This window comes from Typha angustifolia, chromosome 7, assembly GCF_048772165.1.
Source record: "Typha angustifolia cultivar Huaian chromosome 7, ASM4877216v1, whole genome shotgun sequence".
NCBI classification, from domain to species: domain Eukaryota; kingdom Viridiplantae; phylum Streptophyta; class Magnoliopsida; order Poales; family Typhaceae; genus Typha; species Typha angustifolia.
This window is the reverse complement of record NC_133245.1, coordinates 16,893,006-16,911,029: the sequence shown is the minus strand read 5'-3', so window position 1 is coordinate 16,911,029 and position 18,024 is coordinate 16,893,006. Positions and strand designations below refer to the sequence as shown.

At 36.0% G+C, this 18,024-nt stretch overlaps 3 protein-coding genes across 6 annotated transcripts; 2 read left to right on the top strand and 1 right to left on the bottom strand.

Annotated features, from left to right (window-relative positions):
* Positions 1-1,447: 1,447 nt before the first annotated feature.
* LOC140763980 (mitochondrial outer membrane protein porin 6) lies at positions 1,448-6,559 on the top strand. Of its 4 annotated transcripts, none has more exons than XM_073102381.1 (7): positions 1,448-1,637; positions 2,381-2,455; positions 3,073-3,140; positions 4,069-4,179; positions 4,450-4,536; positions 5,292-5,500; positions 5,909-6,559. In XM_073102381.1, the coding sequence occupies exons 2-7, from the start codon at positions 2,407-2,409 to the stop codon at positions 6,213-6,215; spliced, it is 831 nt and encodes a 276-aa protein (XP_072958482.1). In that variant the 5' UTR covers positions 1,448-1,637; positions 2,381-2,406; the 3' UTR covers positions 6,216-6,559. The 4 variants fall into 4 exon arrangements, with proteins under 4 accessions (XP_072958482.1, XP_072958481.1, XP_072958480.1 ...); XM_073102380.1 differs by having other exon boundaries at positions 2,378-2,455; XM_073102379.1 differs by having other exon boundaries at positions 1,448-1,669.
* A 730-nt stretch (positions 6,560-7,289) lies between these two features.
* LOC140763113 (lysine-specific histone demethylase 1 homolog 3) lies at positions 7,290-10,834 on the top strand. Its single transcript, XM_073101166.1, has 3 exons — positions 7,290-9,139; positions 9,501-10,365; positions 10,582-10,834. Exons 1-2 carry the CDS (start codon positions 7,327-7,329, stop codon positions 10,256-10,258), a joined length of 2,571 nt encoding a protein of 856 aa, XP_072957267.1. The 5' UTR covers positions 7,290-7,326; the 3' UTR covers positions 10,259-10,365; positions 10,582-10,834.
* A 384-nt stretch (positions 10,835-11,218) lies between these two features.
* Positions 11,219-13,181, bottom strand: LOC140762940 (thioredoxin-like 3-3). The gene is made up of 3 exons (XM_073100926.1): positions 12,965-13,181; positions 12,737-12,762; positions 11,219-11,638 (listed from the first exon to the last, which is right to left on the bottom strand). The coding sequence occupies exons 1-3, from the start codon at positions 13,124-13,126 to the stop codon at positions 11,419-11,421; spliced, it is 408 nt and encodes a 135-aa protein (XP_072957027.1). The 5' UTR covers positions 13,127-13,181; the 3' UTR covers positions 11,219-11,418.
* Between the last annotated feature and the right edge of the window lie 4,843 nt (positions 13,182-18,024).

Below are 18,024 nucleotides of genomic sequence, written 5' to 3'. Positions count from 1 at the left end.
TTGTCGTGAAATGTACTAGATTATTGAGGATACCTTGCATTTCAACTAGCAGATATTGAATGTGTAAATATTGCTCTCTGATTGTTTTTCCCCATTTTTTTTCCTTATTAGGTATTCTGTCGGCACATTATGCCTTTGACTTGGGCTTAGTAATTAAATAGCAATGATTTATGAGTAAATATGTGGATCTCTTCCATGTCATCCAACAAATTTTTGTTACTTGCTAATATCTGATTTTTCAAGTAATTGTATTGCTCTTACTATTACTTGCTATACCTTTTCCTCTTGATCCTTAATAATTTCTGATAGCCGGAGAATCACTGTAGCTAAATATTTTCTGTGAGTTGTTAATATTATGATCCTTTCGGTGTATAGTCTCTCAAGAGAGGACTGTTACATATGATGTATCATGGCCCTATTAATCATCTATTTTTCTACTGTTTCTCTTTCTCACTTTGTTTCTTTGCAGCTCTGTGCCTGTCTTGTACTGCCGAGATCCTTGAGTTGAATTGTTGTAAGGTAACATTGACTATTTTATTGCCAACATTTTGCTATTTGGCCAGTCATTTGAAACACTGGCAGAAATGATATTGCTTCTACTTTCTGGCTATTGGATAATTGTGATGTTATACTACACGCAAGTATGTTTAGGCAGTTGGGAGAAACTGCAGTCATTTCATAGCGGAGGTTTAAGTTTCTAGCTATTTGCAAGGTGTTACTACTGCATTACCATTCTTAAAACCTATTAACATATTGTTGTTTGTGCACTTCTTTATCTTGAGTGGTGAATAGGATATATGCCAGGAAGGTGGTTGCTAATGGCTAAGATGTTTGCAGAGGTTGTAAACATAGAGGTGAAATTTGAAGATTTAGAATTAAGTTGTAGTCAGTCTTGGTATATAACTATTGCAGGTGTCTATTTCTGCTGCATTTGTTAACTGCTTGTCTTGCAAACAAGAAGCAATTAAAAGGTATCAAAGTGATGGCTCGTAAATTGTGATCATGAGTTCTGCAGTTCATTGCAGCAGCTATTGTGAAAGTATTTGGATCGTTACCGTGTCTTAGCGATTCTCCTTCATTTTGTAATCTATATATAATTATAGACTATAGTTACTTAATAGTAAGAAACTATTCAATCTCGTAATATATTCTCTTATTAATGACTTAAACTGAGGCTTATTTTCTCTTTAAATATGTTCTAACAAAACACATAATAAGTAAATATAAAGGCCAAGCAGGTGCTGCTTCAGAAATTTGAGTTGGTTCTTCTAACTCGTTTCTCCCTCGAATTTAATTTCAATAGATAGGTTGCTGGGATACATCCTGGATCGCGGTTACATCCGAACGCGCTCCACTATCCAAACCCTATAAGATAGTTCGGGTTGGCGGATCTTTTGAATCCGATCCATTTGGTGTCTTTTTAATCCGAGAACCGGACTTTCAAGTCTGGAGAGGATCGCAGGGTGTTTGTATGCGGTTTTTGTCGGATCGAGAAACTAGTCAAACAGGGGAGGACTGTTCTCTCTGCACCTCAAAACCCTTCTTCCCATCGCCAAAAAAGACTTCGTATTAGGGTTTTTGGCGGCTTCCAATCGCCACGAGCCCTCTCTCCGTTCTATTCTGGTCGGCGTTGCCAGGTCGAGATTCTAACCCCGGTGGATCTACTTTGGTAACTTACATCGCCTTCTTCGTTTCATTTCTTCCGGTTTGGATCTGATTTGATGCACTTCTTGACCTCTTTATAAGATTTCAAATGAATAGTGTAGACTAGAAGCCATTTCAATAGTGATGCACTACGCCGTTGTTTTGATTTGATTATTGTTTCTTTGTGTTGATGTAAAATCTCAGAGATTGCATTCATTTAGTGGGTCAGTTTAATGAGTTCCCTAAGTCCTTGATAATAAGTCAACTGGGACGCCGAGGTCTTGGATCGACCAAATAAACAGCAATGGCTCTTTTTTCCAGCCAAAGTACTTGGCTCTTGAGTTCAAATCTTACCCAAGCTCCGATGCAATCCAGTTAATCTCTATATATCCTGCTTTGGTACATAGCCCAACTTTGAGCCCTTTAGGTTATGAGGATTGTATCCTTTAGATTCTTTCTCTCGATGAAGAAGCATATCTGATGTAGTTATTTTAAGATCACGTGTTTTTTCTGTTTCATTTGTTATTCAAGTGTAAATTAGACCTTGTCGTGGCTATTTTCTTGTGTATTGAACTTTCAATATGTACTTTCTAATGTCTTTCCCTTTTACTGTGACCCACTAGCCAAATATTTGTCAGTCTTAGTCTTTTCTTATTTTTATGAAAATCTATGACACATTGTTTCGTTTTATCTATCTTTTGTCTATTTGTTGATGGACTTTGCTTTCTGACAGTAGCGCGACTAAGATTACTTAAGTTAAAGATGAGCAACGGTCCAGCTCCATTCTTTGAGATTGGAAAGAAAGCTAAAGGCAAGTAGTAACATCTACTCTCTCTCTTCTGAACTTCATATAATCGGCGTGTTATTAGAAGCTTGTTGCTTTAATTGTGAAATGTTGCTCAGATTGTGCCTTTCATTGTTGCTAATGCCTTTTCTTGTGGTGAGAATTAGACAGTTCGAGCAGTTGTTTGCTTTGTTGATTTTGTTTTTTCTAGCTCTCTTTTATTGTGTTTTCTCTTCTCTTGTTCTGTGTTTGTTGGATCTTTTGCTCTCTTTCAGTTGTTTGTGTTGTTTTTCTTTCGATTTCCCATCTTTTTTTCCTTGTCATATGGGTATCCAAGATAACAAGAGTTTAAGGTGCTGCATATTACCTAAGATAATTTACATATGCAATCAAGCTAACACAAACTAATCCATTCTCGTTGCTTGAAGTTTTTATTATTTGGTCCTCATTGCGTTTATCCTCCTTGAGGAGCTCTACATGCAGAATTTGTTAATTAATACAAATGCATAATTCTGACTTATTATAGTAGCCATTGTTGGTGTTCATCTTATTATCTTTAGTGTTTTACTGTATATGTCTTTGTCTAACTTTATTATATAATTGTTTTAGGAAAATTAAAAAAACTCTGCTATTTCTCCTTGCAGATCTTTTAAACAAAGATTACAGTTTTGATCATAAATTCTCTTTGACGACGTTGAGTGATGCTGGATTGGTAAGAAGGATTGTTACTTCCTTGTGTGCTTTACTGTTAAATACTTACATAGGACCTAAAATTGAAGGAACATCCTTTGCTCAGAACATTTTCTTAGTGGTTCTTCCTTTTCTTTTGTACAAAAAAAGATTTTATTGCATTACATGTATATCGTCAATTTACAGTCAATTTGTTATCTAGCCTTTGTTAATTCTGTTGCTTATTATAAATAATTCATAAATCTAATGAGTTGCACCAGACTGAGAAAGCTAAAATAAAAAATTTCTCCATGTGCTAAATGGCATCTTTCCTTTTGGGTTCTTGTTCTGTTGCATACTTGCATGTGCTTGATGCTCAATTCTTCCAACTCTGGATGTAGCATGCTGCCTAGTGGTGCCATTGAGTGTTCACAGAGCCAATCTTGTGGAACCATGGGAGGACGGATAGTAGGGTCAATACTATGAACAGTGGTCTTATATGTTCTTTTGCAAAATATTATTCTATGTGCGAAGATTGCGAACACACATCAACTGAAATTTGCAGAATGGATACAAGAATGACCTTGTAGTACTACGTGAGCCTGTAGCATTTTAAAGCTTGTAGGATAGAATAGTGAAAATAATAGACAACTACTACACTAACAATTCATTTTCTGGCCATCTCATCCTTCTATTATTGTTTTACTCTCCTTAGTTGCCAAGGCATTTATTGCAAATATGTAGTTTAATGCTGGACTACCTGTTTCTGAAGTTACATAAAGTTAACAGATATCTACTTCTTGCTCTATTGGTTGTCTTTCTTACACTGTAGCTGTTTATTTTACTTGAGGCATATGAAATTTATCTTATGCCGGAGATCGTTTTCGGCATGGGATTTCTGTCCTACCATCAATGATGTTTCATTTCTCTGATTTTCTAGACTTAAAAAGTGATATTGTATGGTATTACAGGGGCTTACGGCTACTGGTGTGAAGATTGATCAGCTTTTCATTGGTGATATAAGCACACAATACAGAAGTGGTAGAACAACTGTCAATGTGAAAGTTGATACCAATTCACATGTAAGACGAATCTGGTTATATCATGTTGTCAAGCTAATATTTTATCCTTAGTTTGTTAAATCTTATTGTTGGCTTGAGTTACATTTACCTAGTAAAGCTAATAGATATGGTAGTTTCTCGTGGGGCTCGTCTAACCTTTTCCTTTCTATACATATTCATCTGCTTTTGTGATACTGAGAAGGCATTGACTTGATTTCATTCTCACTCTTTGTTGAATATCCAGTGTTCCACTGAAGCTGCGAACATCTTATGATAAGCATTTTTTTACAGGTCTCAACTACAATCACTGTTAATGAGATAGTCACTGGTTTGAAGACTTCATTCAGCTTCAAAATCCCTGATCAGAAGTCTGGCAAGGTCAGTGAATTATGGGAAAAAATGAGACAGTATGAAGGAGATGTACATTAAGCTTTTTTCCATTCTATACTTAAAGCAGCCTCAAAGTGATGTTTTATGACCCCAATAGGGGTTGAATTAGTTAATTTAGCTAACTGACTCTTTGAATTCATTGACATTGTTTGACTTTACATAGGATTAGAAAAGGCACAACTGAAATTACCTCAAGAGTATAAAATAGCAATCTCCACTCACCACATCTGTGATGCTGATTGAAAAAAATCTTAGCTATTTAAGCATCCAAATGCTTCTACATGCTTGATAGAGTTCCACAATTTATTTATGTCAGCTCATCCATTTGTAGCCAAAGTCAATTGGTGTTCTTTTGCTAATTTCCAAGTCTGACACTTTACTACGTATATATTCTTAATTTATTGACCCCTCTTTGTCTCTTGTCACTTTTTGTCTTATGCTCATTAGGACTCTTTTGTCCCAAGGTAAACATAATCTATGTCTAGTTCGAAAAACTAAAATAACATGTTGTAGTAATGCTTGCTTCAATTAGCTCAGCTAACTTATGATTTTTGGTATCATTGGCTTGAGGCTTTTCCCCATTCTAAATGAATTTACTGAAATAAATAGATAAGTCAAATCAGGATGAAATTAGGACTTTTAGGGTTCTTATGAATATAATTGAATGATCTTGTTGCTATAAAAGCTAGTTAGCTGTTGAAACTTGAAAGAGTACCTGATGATATTGTGCTCTTATTTTGCAGCTCGATTTGCTGTATCTACATGATCGCACTGCAATAAATTCTAGTATCGATATGACCCATAGTCCTTTGCTCGAGCTGGCAGCAACAATTGGCACAAAAGAACTTAGTCTTGGGGCTGAGGTTGGGTTTGATAGTGCTTCTGCTTCTTTCGCCAAATATAATGCTGGGATTGGTTATAACAAGCCAGATTTGTCTGCTGCTCTAATCTTGTGAGTTCTTTTTTTTTGGTTCTATGTTTTTAATGATTGTTAAGATTTTGGAATAAAAATTCTTAATCTACATGCTTGGTTCAGTTTCTACGATTCTCTTGTGGAAATTCATAGATGGTTGGAAAATATTACTATGGAATATCCAAGCTATCTTTGTTGGTATTTTCTCTATGTATGCTACACTTATTCACAGACAATCGAGAAAAATGTTGCTAATTTAGACTTCGTAGGTATATATATATATATCTATATATACATTATATATAATTATGTTTTTATTAATTTATATACATAGGGAGAGTTTGTGACATTTTCGACATGTTTTATCTGCATGTTCCATGTTCTATTGTGACAATTTGTCTCAATTTCCTAGTACACTTATAATTACTTTGTGCCGTCTTTTATTAGGACGGACAAGGGTGAGACATTAAAAGCTTCTTATGTCCATTTGGTCAATCCTAAAAATGGAGCTGCGGTGGCTGCTGAAGTAACCCACAGGTTCAGCACCAATGAGAATAATTTCACCATTGGTAGCTTTTATGCTCTTGATCCTCTAACTACTGTGAAGACACGATTCAGCAATACTGGAAAGGTCGCAGCTCTCTGCCAGCATCAATGGAGGCCAAAATCATTTGTGACACTTTCTGCTGAGTATGACCCCAAGGCAGCAACCGCACATCCCAGGGTGGGGCTTGCAGTAGCTCTCAAACCTTGAAGATGAAACAGAAATTACCTGCTCTGTGAGAATGTACTACATTCCTTGATTCCATTATGTTTTCCATAAACCCATGAAACTTGGTTTGATTTACCCCAAGAAATCTTGGGTTGATAATGTTTAAGGAAATATCTCCGAAAGCTCTGGCAAGAGTTCAAACTCAATTTTGACGAGAGTCCATCATAGTGAGACTCAATGCAGTGTTGAAATGTATTAGTCAAAGCAACTTCATCATGTTGTGTTCACACAAAACTGATGACTGACCTTTTGGGGATTCCTAAAAGGTCAATTGACTATGCTTTAGATTTACTGAACTCAGAAAGCTTTCCACTGGTTAAAGTTCATATCATCGTAATGGATTGAATGTTGTGAGTGAAAAATGCTTGAATATACTCTCTATTTCTTCTTCCTCCTTCAATGGTAAGTAGTGAATCAACTTGCTTCGTTCTTTTAACCATGCAAATATAAATTCCATATTTTAAATTCGTCATGTCTGTTATTATTCGTGAATAGTGTTAATATTTTCATATAAAATTTGCTATATGTGGTTAATTATACTGAAGAGTTTAGTGGTCATTGATAGGTAGGTAGGAATGTGCTGCTTATAATTCTATTAAATTATCAAAAGCTTCTATGACCTTTATCCTACCAGTGGTTCATACAAAATGCCGTTGTGCTGTGCCAAACTTATCTCAATAATCATATATTACCATATGAGAGTTTGCTCAACATAGAAATCAAAGTTGATTAAAGCAACGGAAATTGAGACACAGCTTAGATCAACTAATTCTCTTCTCCAGATAAAAATTCTGAAGAATTTTTATGACCAATTTTATTAATTGATATATTTAAATTATATATTCTTTTTGTTAGATAATTAGTTCGTAGGTTAATAATAAGTTAGAAGACGGAGCAATATATTGAAATCGTAGGCTAATAATAAGTTATAAAGAACATATCGGCAGATAGAACTCAGCCAGCTTAACACGAATCACAATCTAAAGACGCTTAGAATGGTAAAGACTTGCCAAAACTTCCAACCAAATTACCGACCAGAAAGAAAGATATATAAATGTCAGTTCTTCTTTGCTTCTCTTTGTGAAGTGCTACAATGTCAGACCAACCCCCTTCAAATCCAATCCCTCCTCTCTCCGCTCCCAATCTCCTTCTTCCTCTTCCCTTCGTCGAAGCTCCTTCCTTTCCTAACCCAATCCCAATCCCAATCCCTAACACTGACCCTAACCCGAACCCGAACCCGAACCCTAACCCTAATCCTAATCCTAATCCTTACCCTTACCCTCCGTTCCAACTCCGAATCCCCTTCCAAGGGAAGCGCAAGCGCACCGGATTCCGCCGCAAGGCCGCCCAACCACCTACCGTTCAGGTAACGCAATCTCCTCAACCATCACCGCCGCCGCCACCACCTCCACCTCCACAGCTTCCTTCCTTGGCTCCCACCAATGAGGCCAACTCCATCAAGGACCCATTCGCAAACCCTAACCTTTACATTAACCCCGATATCTCTGAGGAGATCATCGTCATCAACAAGGAGGCTACCGCCGAGGCCCTTATCGGTATCACCGCTGGATTCCCTGCCGACACACTCACCGAGGAGGAGATCGAGGCCGGCGTCGTCTCCTCCATAGGCGGGATCGAGCAGGTCAACTACATCCTCATCAGGAACCACATCATTGCAAGATGGAGGGAGAATGTCTCCAATTGGGTCACGAAGGAGATGTTTACCTCTGTGATTCCGCCCCTCTACGAGCCTCTCTTGAATTCGGCTTATAATTACTTGGTTTCTCACGGGTACGTGAACTTTGGGGTTGCTCCCGCGATAAAGGAGCGGATTCCGGCAGAGCCCAATAAACCGAATGTGGTCATCATCGGAGCTGGACTGGCGGGTTTGGCTGCCGCAAGGCAATTGATGGCATTTGGGTTTAAAGTTGTCGTCTTGGAGGGTAGGAAGAGGTGCGGGGGCCGGGTGTACACGAAGAAGATGGAGGGTTCAAATAAATTTGCGATGGCCGATTTGGGCGGGAGTGTCTTGACTGGTACACATGGAAATCCCTTGGCGATAATTGCTAAGCAGTTGGGTTCAATGCTTCATAAGGTGAGAGACAAGTGCCCCTTGTATAGGCCGGACGGGAAGCCAGTCGATCCTGATTTGGACAGCAAGGTGGAGAATGCATTCAACAAGCTCCTAGATAAAGCAAGCCGACTGAGGCAGTGTATGGGAGAGGTTGCGATGGATGTCTCACTTGGAGCTGCCTTGGAGACCTTTAGACAGGTTTTCGGTGATGCTGTTACTGACGAGGAGATGAATCTGTTTAATTGGCATCTTGCTAACTTGGAGTATGCTAATGCTGGGCTGCTGTCAAAGCTTTCGTTGGCATTTTGGGATCAGGATGATCCATATGATATGGGTGGAGACCATTGTTTCTTGCCTGGTGGTAATGGGCGATTGATTCAAGCTCTTGCTGAGAATGTTCCAATTATATATGAGAAGACAGTGCATACAATCCGATATGGTGGTGATGGTGTGCAGATTATTGCAGGCGGGCAGGTCTATGAGGGGGACATGGCCTTGTGCACTGTTCCGCTTGGTGTTTTAAAGAATGGTACGATAAAGTTTGCTCCTGAGCTGCCCCAGAGGAAGCTTGATGGGATTAAGAGATTGGGTTTTGGGCTGTTGAATAAGGTCGCAATGTTGTTCCCCTATGTCTTCTGGAGCACTGATCTTGATACCTTTGGGCATCTGTCTGATCATCCAAGTCGCCGAGGGGAATTCTTTCTTTTCTATAGTTATGCAACAGTAGCTGGCGGTCCACTCTTGATTGCATTAGTTGCAGGAGAAGCAGCGCACAACTTTGAAACCATGCCTCCAACTGATGCTGTGACCCTAGTTCTTCAGATTCTCAGGGGTGAGTTTATTATTTCTTTTTATCATATTTCTGTTAATAGTTTTGGTTGATTATCCATAAGGAGGAGTTTGTCAAAGAATTGGTTATTGTTACAAAAGGTCCCATGTCCTCAAATTTGCACTAATAGGTTAGTATTCATGCAAGACGCAGTTGAACTTTCTATGTACTTTACTGCTTGTCACATGGCATCAATTGTCAACCTTTTTGTAAAAATAGAATTCTAGACTATGAACTCTTTACTAATGCTCTTATATATACTTAGACACATGGCTGATAAGTTATATAAAATATTTTTTCCTTTATTGTTATGAGGTAAGGGTGATAATTACTTACTGCTAGTATATTTGTACTTTGCAAACAGGCATCTTTGAACCACAAGGAATTGAAGTTCCAGACCCTCTCCAAAGTGTTTGCACGAGGTGGGGTACTGACTCATTCAGTTTAGGTTCATATTCTCATGTTGCTGTCGGAGCATCTGGGGATGACTATGATATCTTAGCAGAAAGTGTTGGAGATGGGCGGCTCTTCTTTGCTGGTGAGGCTACCACAAGGCGCTATCCTGCAACTATGCATGGTGCTTTTATTAGTGGCTTGCGAGAAGCTGCTAATATGGCTCACCATGCTAATGCTCGAGCTTTGAAAATAAAAGTGGAAAGAAGCCCGTCAACGAACACTCAGGCTTGCGCAGCACTCCTGGCAGATCTATTTAGGGAGCCTGATTTGGAATTCGGAAGCTTTTCTGTCATTTTTGGCCAGAAAACCTCAGATCCCAAATCTACAGCAATCCTGAGGGTGGCATTAGGTGGGTCACGGAAGAAGAGTAGTAATGAAGGAGCAAAGGCAGATCAACACCACTCAAACAAGTTGCTATTTCAGCAACTCCAGTCCCACTATAATCAGCAACAGCAGCTTCATGTTTATACCTTGTTATCTCGACAACATGCATTAGAGTTGAGAGAGGTGAGAGGAGGTGATGAAATGAGACTAAATTACCTGTGTGAGAAGCTGGGTGTCAAGTTGGTTGGTCGAAGAGGTCTAGGGCCTGCTGCTGATTCTGTTATTGCTTCCATTAAGACAGAGAGGGGCAACCGTAGAACTAAACCCAGTCCCTTGGTTTAAATTGGTTAATGAGCCAGGAAATTTTTTATCTGGTGTGCTAATGTATGAAGTCATTATGCCCATGAAGCAATTTCTTTTCCTCGCATTCTGGTATTTCAAGATCACTGGTAAGCAGTAACCCACTTTTATGTTCTGCATCATGTATTAACTGAATGATGTGTTGATGGACCGAAGTTAGCTTGAACACTTCTTAGCTATCTATCAATCAGCTCATATTAGCTATGCATGTCATTAGAGCTTGAATTCCTGTTGGATTGAAGAACACAGTTGTATTTTACTGATTCTAGTTTTTTTTTTTTTTTTTTTTTTGATATTTCATCCAGGAAGAATTATGTCGCCCAAGAAGCTTCAGCGAAACCGCTACAACTTCCACCATGAGACGCTGCTCCACTCTACTGTTCCTACCATCTTTGCTGCTACCCAATGACAGTTCGGAGCCACCATGGGAAGCTATCCATGCTCCAGCTACAGAGCGAAGCCATGGACGAAAAAATGCACAAATTTTGGAAACTTAAAATTAGTGGATAACAAACTATTCGTGTAATTTCACATTAGCTGATATCTTTTGATTTAGAAGATCTGGCTGGGAACACATTTGCATTCAACATTGGTATCGCAGTACAATGAATCAAATTATTGATCCATATTGTGAAAAAAAGAGAGTAAGAGGCTATATTTATTTTGGCATTCATACATGATGGCACAGAGAAACTACAATCCTATCAATAACTGTCCAACAATCCTAAATGAAACGTCCAGTCTGACGCTCAAATCTATCGTAAGTGATGCAGAATACTTAGATATCAGACAGGCCTTTTAACTTATCCAGAATTTAATCCTAAAAAAGTTTTCTAAAAGTTATGCAGAAACCAGCAGCGCATGGTATCCAAAGCAACGGCAACTGCCCAAAACTTATGCCAGAAAGTTTCCCATAAACACATGTTACACGTAACACGGGAATAGCTAATCAGTCTTAGATTATGAACAAGAAAGCAATTATTTGGCTGTTTGGCATCAAGTTAGGTCTACGAGTCAATACATTCTTGAACAATAAAAAGTGAAGCACAAAACTGAATTTTCTCATGGGAAGTCTATTCATTTGGTTGCTCATTGAACCTATGATTACAACTGCTCCAAAATGCTCGAGAGTTAAATTATCACTATGAATGCAGCCATAAGCGATCATGCAGCCTCTCTTCTCCTGCACCAAGCATCTCATCAACCTTTTCTCCATTGCGGAAGAATTGGAACGTCGGGGTGTACCGAATATTCTGTGTTGTTTCAGGGCATTCATCAATATCGGCATAGATGAAGGAAAGCTGTTTAAATTTGTTGCTCAACTGGCAAAAAGAAGGTAGGATCTGGCTGCAGACACGGCACCTGCAAACACATAAAGAAGCAAATAACTAAATGAAAACAGATGAACACTGAACCCTGTAAATCAACAAGGAAAGTATGGTATTACTACAAATTCCGAAATTATGCATGACAGACAGAATTAATGTGTAGGATGATATTGATGGTCAAAATTACAACTTACAGTATTCTGAAGCTGAAGTAGTTATGTATATTATTTATTGGTTTTGATAGTAATATTTTGTTATCGCTCTCAAATTCTCAATAAGAGCAATTCTAGAAACTGAAGATTTCAACATAAAATATGCTTACATTAATCTTTTCATTGCGAATACTTACTAAGGCAGCCTGAAAGTGAAACATATTCTTTTTGGCTTCTAAGTTTTACGTTAATATACAATTAAAATTCTTCAGCAGTCAGTATATCATTCGTGAAAACTCTTACAGACGAAAACTTCATTTAACCATATCATGTCAAAAACCTTCGGATCAAGCTCAACTTTGGACAACACTTGTCACTTACAGGATAAATCATATTCACATTTTTCTGTAGCATATATCATAACAGTCAGGACCTAAATAGACCATTTTATACATTCCAAAACTGATGATGCTGACTCTTTATATTAAATACATCAAAACAGAAATCACCTACAGATTGTTAAAAATGCTTTACAAGCAACAGGAGATTAAACATTGCTTGATGCGTAGCAAATGAATAGCTATAAGCAGTAGAAAGTATATAAAACCGAAAATATGTAAATGATCTGTAAAATTGAACCAATAGAAGATTAAACATCAATGAAACAATAAACAAGGAAAACTAAATAGATCTCTGACCATTCAATTAATGCCACCTAGGCAATGATGCTCCTTACTCAAGAATGCACCTGTCGTCAACTAAGATCACTAAATTACTTGGCGTAAATATGCAACAGGATTTACTTCAAAAAGAAAAATGCTGAAACTAACAGGGCGTACGAAAATGGTTTATAGCAGACATAACAGGGATGAACAGTACTTTTAATATTTAGGTTCATGTGCATTTACCACAATGTTTTACATACATGACACAATACCAAGGTTGAAATATAGAATAGATGGCAAGTGATCACGACATACCATGAAGCACCATAATTGATAACCGCCTACAAAGAAATAAAATAATCTACGTTAATTTTAAAGAAGTATTATTAAGAGGTAGGGCAATAATTTTGCCGACATTAAATCTCCGAACCCTTTTAAAGAAATTGATGCCTCACATCTACTCAAAGTAACAAAACTTAATAAATAATAACAATATTAGGTTAGAACAGGATGGAAGCCAAAAGGACTGATTTTATAACTCACAGGGGTTTTAGATGCCTTGATGTCGCCGAGGATCTCCTTGAGATGGCCATCGCCGGAAGCGCTGCGGAGGTTGCCGTGGCGGTTCGGAGGAAGTGAGGGTAAGCCCGAGCTCGACGGGCCTTTATTCTCGTTTTTCTTATCCTCCTTCCCTTCCTCCCCCATCGCTCCCTCGTCCCTCCGATATCGTACAACTCGCGGATAAGATGCTTATCCGGCGAATAAAAAAGAATATCTGTCCGTAGTTTAATCCTATGGCCCAATTGGGCCTTCTTATATTTCTAGCCCAAGCCCAACTTATATATATATATATATATATATATATCATGGATGGTAAGTAGAGCTTAATTCATGAAGCAGAGGGACGACGACCAACAGCGAGTTAGTTAATTAGTTAGTTAGGTGTTGTAACAACATCGATGATGGTTTCTTCAATCTAAATTTTGCAATCATACATGCATGGGGGAGGGGGAGGTCTGCATCATGTTATGAAGAATGAATGCCAATTAAATGATACTATCAGTGCAACCAATCACCAATTGGGAGACTAACCCCCCCCATTCCTCACAGATTACATGTCATGGCATCGTTGTCAAAGTTTTGGCCTCCTCTACTCTTAGCAATCAATGCATTTCCTGTCTTTGTCTTGAATATATAAGCAATTTGCACCAAAAAAATCTTTTAATTATGGTATTAATAATTTTGAGTCTTTTAGTTTTGAAGTAGTAAGTAAGGATCTGTTTTACTCATTTAGTCCGAATAAAAGAAAATAAAAGAAAATTATATAAAAAATATGCTTTTAATGCATCGAAATTTAATAAAAAAAAGTATTATTTATATAAAATTGTATGTGAAAAATGTAAAATGTGTACTTTTTTAATTTACTAATTTATGCATCTAAATATACGCTTTCAATAAAAATAAAAGTAATAAATAACCCAAATTTATTAGCCTATAAATAAAGAGTCTAAAATTGTTAATTTTATAAATAGGAGGCTTTTTTCCGCAAATTGCGTGTCCTTATCCACTTGATGTCTTTTTATATCTTATTTTTGTTTGTTTTTTGTCAAGAAGGACGGCATATAATGTTCTCTTGTATGCTACAACACTTATCTTTGTTACAAGTGGGACAAATAATAGATTCGTAACGGACCCTGCAAATAATAGGACAAAGATAAACTGATTACCAAAGTTTCTAAAGTACTTTTCATATCTACTCTCATTTTATTCTTTAGCAATTTATAATTTATCCCTGATTTGGTTTTATTTTTAGTTTTACATATACGTATTAAATTTAAGCATTTAATTCCTCTCTAACACAGTCTATTTTATTACTATTAGTTAATGTTTTATGCTGAAATTAATGTTGTTCATTGCCGCTAATAATCTTTCTATCATATAAGAGATAATAAAACTTATGTGAGGGCAATTAAAATTTCTCACGTCCCCACAAATGATTGATTAACAATTATAATTTAAGCGTGGGCCGTAAGAAAATTAAGTGCTCGTTCATAAGAATAAATTAAAATTAAGCTAAACTACGAAAAGAGAAAGAGAGATAAGTTGTAAATTACTCTTTTATTTTTCTCAACTAAACAAGAACTCAGACAACATAGCATCTAGTATATTTTAAAGCTCAAATATGATATCATGTGAGTTGTAGAACTATTCATTTTTCTATTCAGCTAAGTTATATAGAAATCTAAAGATGGGCTGAGTAAGCTTTAAGATTCTTTTCACATAAATTAGACAAGGAGTTGCAAACTTCGATTCAGCAAACTCACTAGCAAACATAGCATATGTTCAAAAGATCACACCCACCATCTTGGTCACGGGAGTGAAGGGGGCCCATCGGTTAGGAGGAGATCTGGTGATCAACTGAATAGGTCTTCCCACAGTGAGATCCGCATTTGGAGCTTGTCGTGTTGTGTTCAGGGTGGAATCTATTATTTGTTTCTTAATATGTGATTTAGTCAGTGTTTGATTGCTAAAAACTAAACGAACAAAAAACAAGTAGTCATACCTTAAAGCTTTCTTTGTTTTTTAATGTTGAATTGTAGAAAATTTATCAAAGAAATCAATTTTTTGAATCTACTAAATTAGTTTCACTTCAATTCACTAAAATCAATCACCTTATTAATTCGGTGAAATAGTATGAGATAAAGTCGGCCCCAGCAGTTTCTCTGTGAGGGTTTAGCAATCTCCTTTTCCTTATTTCTCTCGCCAAAATCTTTCTTGTTTCTGCTGTGGATCTCACCTGCCTTGTTTTTGTGTCACCGCCGTCTATCATGGATCTCGTCTGCTATGGTCACAGCCCACCTCCTTAAACTGTAGTCGTTCTAGCCTAACATGCCTTCACCTCACCTCTCTTCATGCTCTATTGCTATTGTTGTAATTCTTTAGATTTTCATCTATACTTTTGAAAAATAAATTCTCAGTTTTGCGGATGCAATTGGTATATACATCATTCTTACCCTCCTTCTCACTATCTTTCTTTTTTGGCTGTTTCGTTCTTGATTTCACAGGTTATTCAAAATAGAATCTTTAGATGGATTTCATTATAATCTTTGAATTTCGTCACTGATTTGCATGTATTATTATTCGAGCTTGCTACTTTATAGCGTGCTCAACTTTCTAAAACTTATATTGTGAAACATGTAGTGCTACCAAGATTATTGTGTTTGAGTGTTTGTTCTCCAAATGAGCGACTTGTTCATCACGTTCTTACTCATTTCTTCTTTTCTTCTCTCGTATCAAGTTATAATCGTCAAATTGAATTAATGATATGATAAAGAATCACTTTATTAAATTTTATTTTTCAGCAATCAAATACCCCCTTGGTTATAAAGTTGATAAATCATATGTATATATATATATTTATATTGCTATTATTTTTTCAAGAATATATATTATCTTAGTTGGGATTAACAAGTAAGTGTCCTTTTCATCAAACACATATAGCAGATAAGATCCACACAAAAAAACTATATGATCTGGCTAAGTACCTACAATGGTCCATCATCTCCCATGTGATAATCTTACCTTTCCACTTGTTCAAACTGTGTGCCACATTTTATATACATACATATATGCATATTATTTAAGTTATGTGAATATTATGTTGAATAAGTTGATATAAAACTTTGATACCTTATGTTATTATTATCATTTTCTGATTAATATCTCATTTTTGAGAATTTTATAATCGAATCACTTATATAACTCTACTAATTAAATTACTAAAATATTTTTAGAATATATTTTTAACTCAGTTACACACTAGTTAAATCCTTTTTAAGCTATGTATCACCCCACCATAGAGTAATTTAAATATTTTTAAATTATCTTTATCATTCTAAAAGAACTCTTTTTAGTTGATACCCTTTCATTTGAAAATAATTGAGTTTAATTAATTTAGAATGTCACATGGAAATTATAGAAAATAATAATAAGAAACATGTAAAACTTTAGGTGCACTTAATTTATTCAGAGCAGTAATTTTACTGAGATGAATGAGTTTAAAAACTAACCTACTTGAATATAACACACACCCACTTTGGCCAAAAGGGACAAAATACATAAACTGATCCAGTATACATGACGATCTTATTAAATTTCTCTGGCCCCTTAAATTAATGGGTAGGTTAGATAAGAATAAGCACATAATTAACGTTAATCTAAAACCTACTCATTGTCAACTAGATGAACAAAATAAAACTAAGCACCAACAAGGATGAGATTTACTAATCCTATGGGATTAATTTATTTTAAAACTTAAATATGAAATTATGTGAATCGGATCACACCGAATGAAATTATCGAATTTGAGAGTGACTTCTAAATATAAGTTGTTAAGCGGAAAAAAGATTACTTAAACTACAAAACATTAACTAAATGTAATAAAATTAGGTAAGTACGTATAATCCAATGGTTTCACTGAGGTAGATCCCAAGCCTTATAATAGAAAATCATTTATCTTTAAGCATTATAAAGAGAATAGGTTAGAAAACTCGCCTAGTAATATCTACAATGATGGGAATGGCAATACCATTTATTTCCAACCTGACTCTCAACTGTGATGATCACTGAGATGCAGAGATTTGAGTAGAGAATGATGGGCACTGCATGCATGGATGATAGATATCATGTTAGATAGATCTCTTAATGTGATCCTTAATGATGGGCCCAGCCCCACACACACTATCCCTTTGAGGTATTCCAAAGTCAAGGTCATCAAGTATGTCGCAGTCCACTTCTAGTTGGCATTAATTGGCACAATATCAAAACAAAATGACCTTGCGTTTATCAAGATAATATTAATGGACTGCTATATAATCACTCATGCACGCACTGTCCAAGATCATAAACGTATCATATTATCCACTAACATAAGTTAGGGTGTTATAATTAATTTACAAAGTTGAGAGGAATATATATATATAGCTTAAAGAGAAAGTAATAATACGAATTAAAAGTTTTCTATTCATTTTGACATTCAAATTTGTCTCCGTACCGGAATAATTTATGTAGATCTGGATTCAAGAATAGCGTTCAAATCATCGTACTATTTAATTTAATTTAAAATATTATAAAAATAGTTGTATAGAAGATCTTTTTATAATCTATATTACTATCTCGACTCGTATTTCATATTTCATGGAAATTACAAAGGCAGTTAGTTTAAGATTAAATTCAATCTGATTCGATTCTATATCTGAGTTTTATGGAATATGGGCTTAAAATTTTATCCATCTTGGCTTATATATGAATTTTTAATTTTTAATTTTATTGATTGGGTATAAAAATCAGTAATTATATTATAAATTTATATTTAAATATCTTTTATACCTATTATACTCTTAAAGATATATTTTCTAATATGAATACCAGTCCCTCCTGTGAACATATTGTTCTGGCAATAAATAGAATAAATAAAATTAGGAGTGACAATTATTGTACTTCTATTATAACCCAAGTCATTAATCTGATTATTAATCCAATTAGTCCTGAATTAACCGTTAATTCACACAAAAGAATACTTGGCATCCATTTATAGAACGATC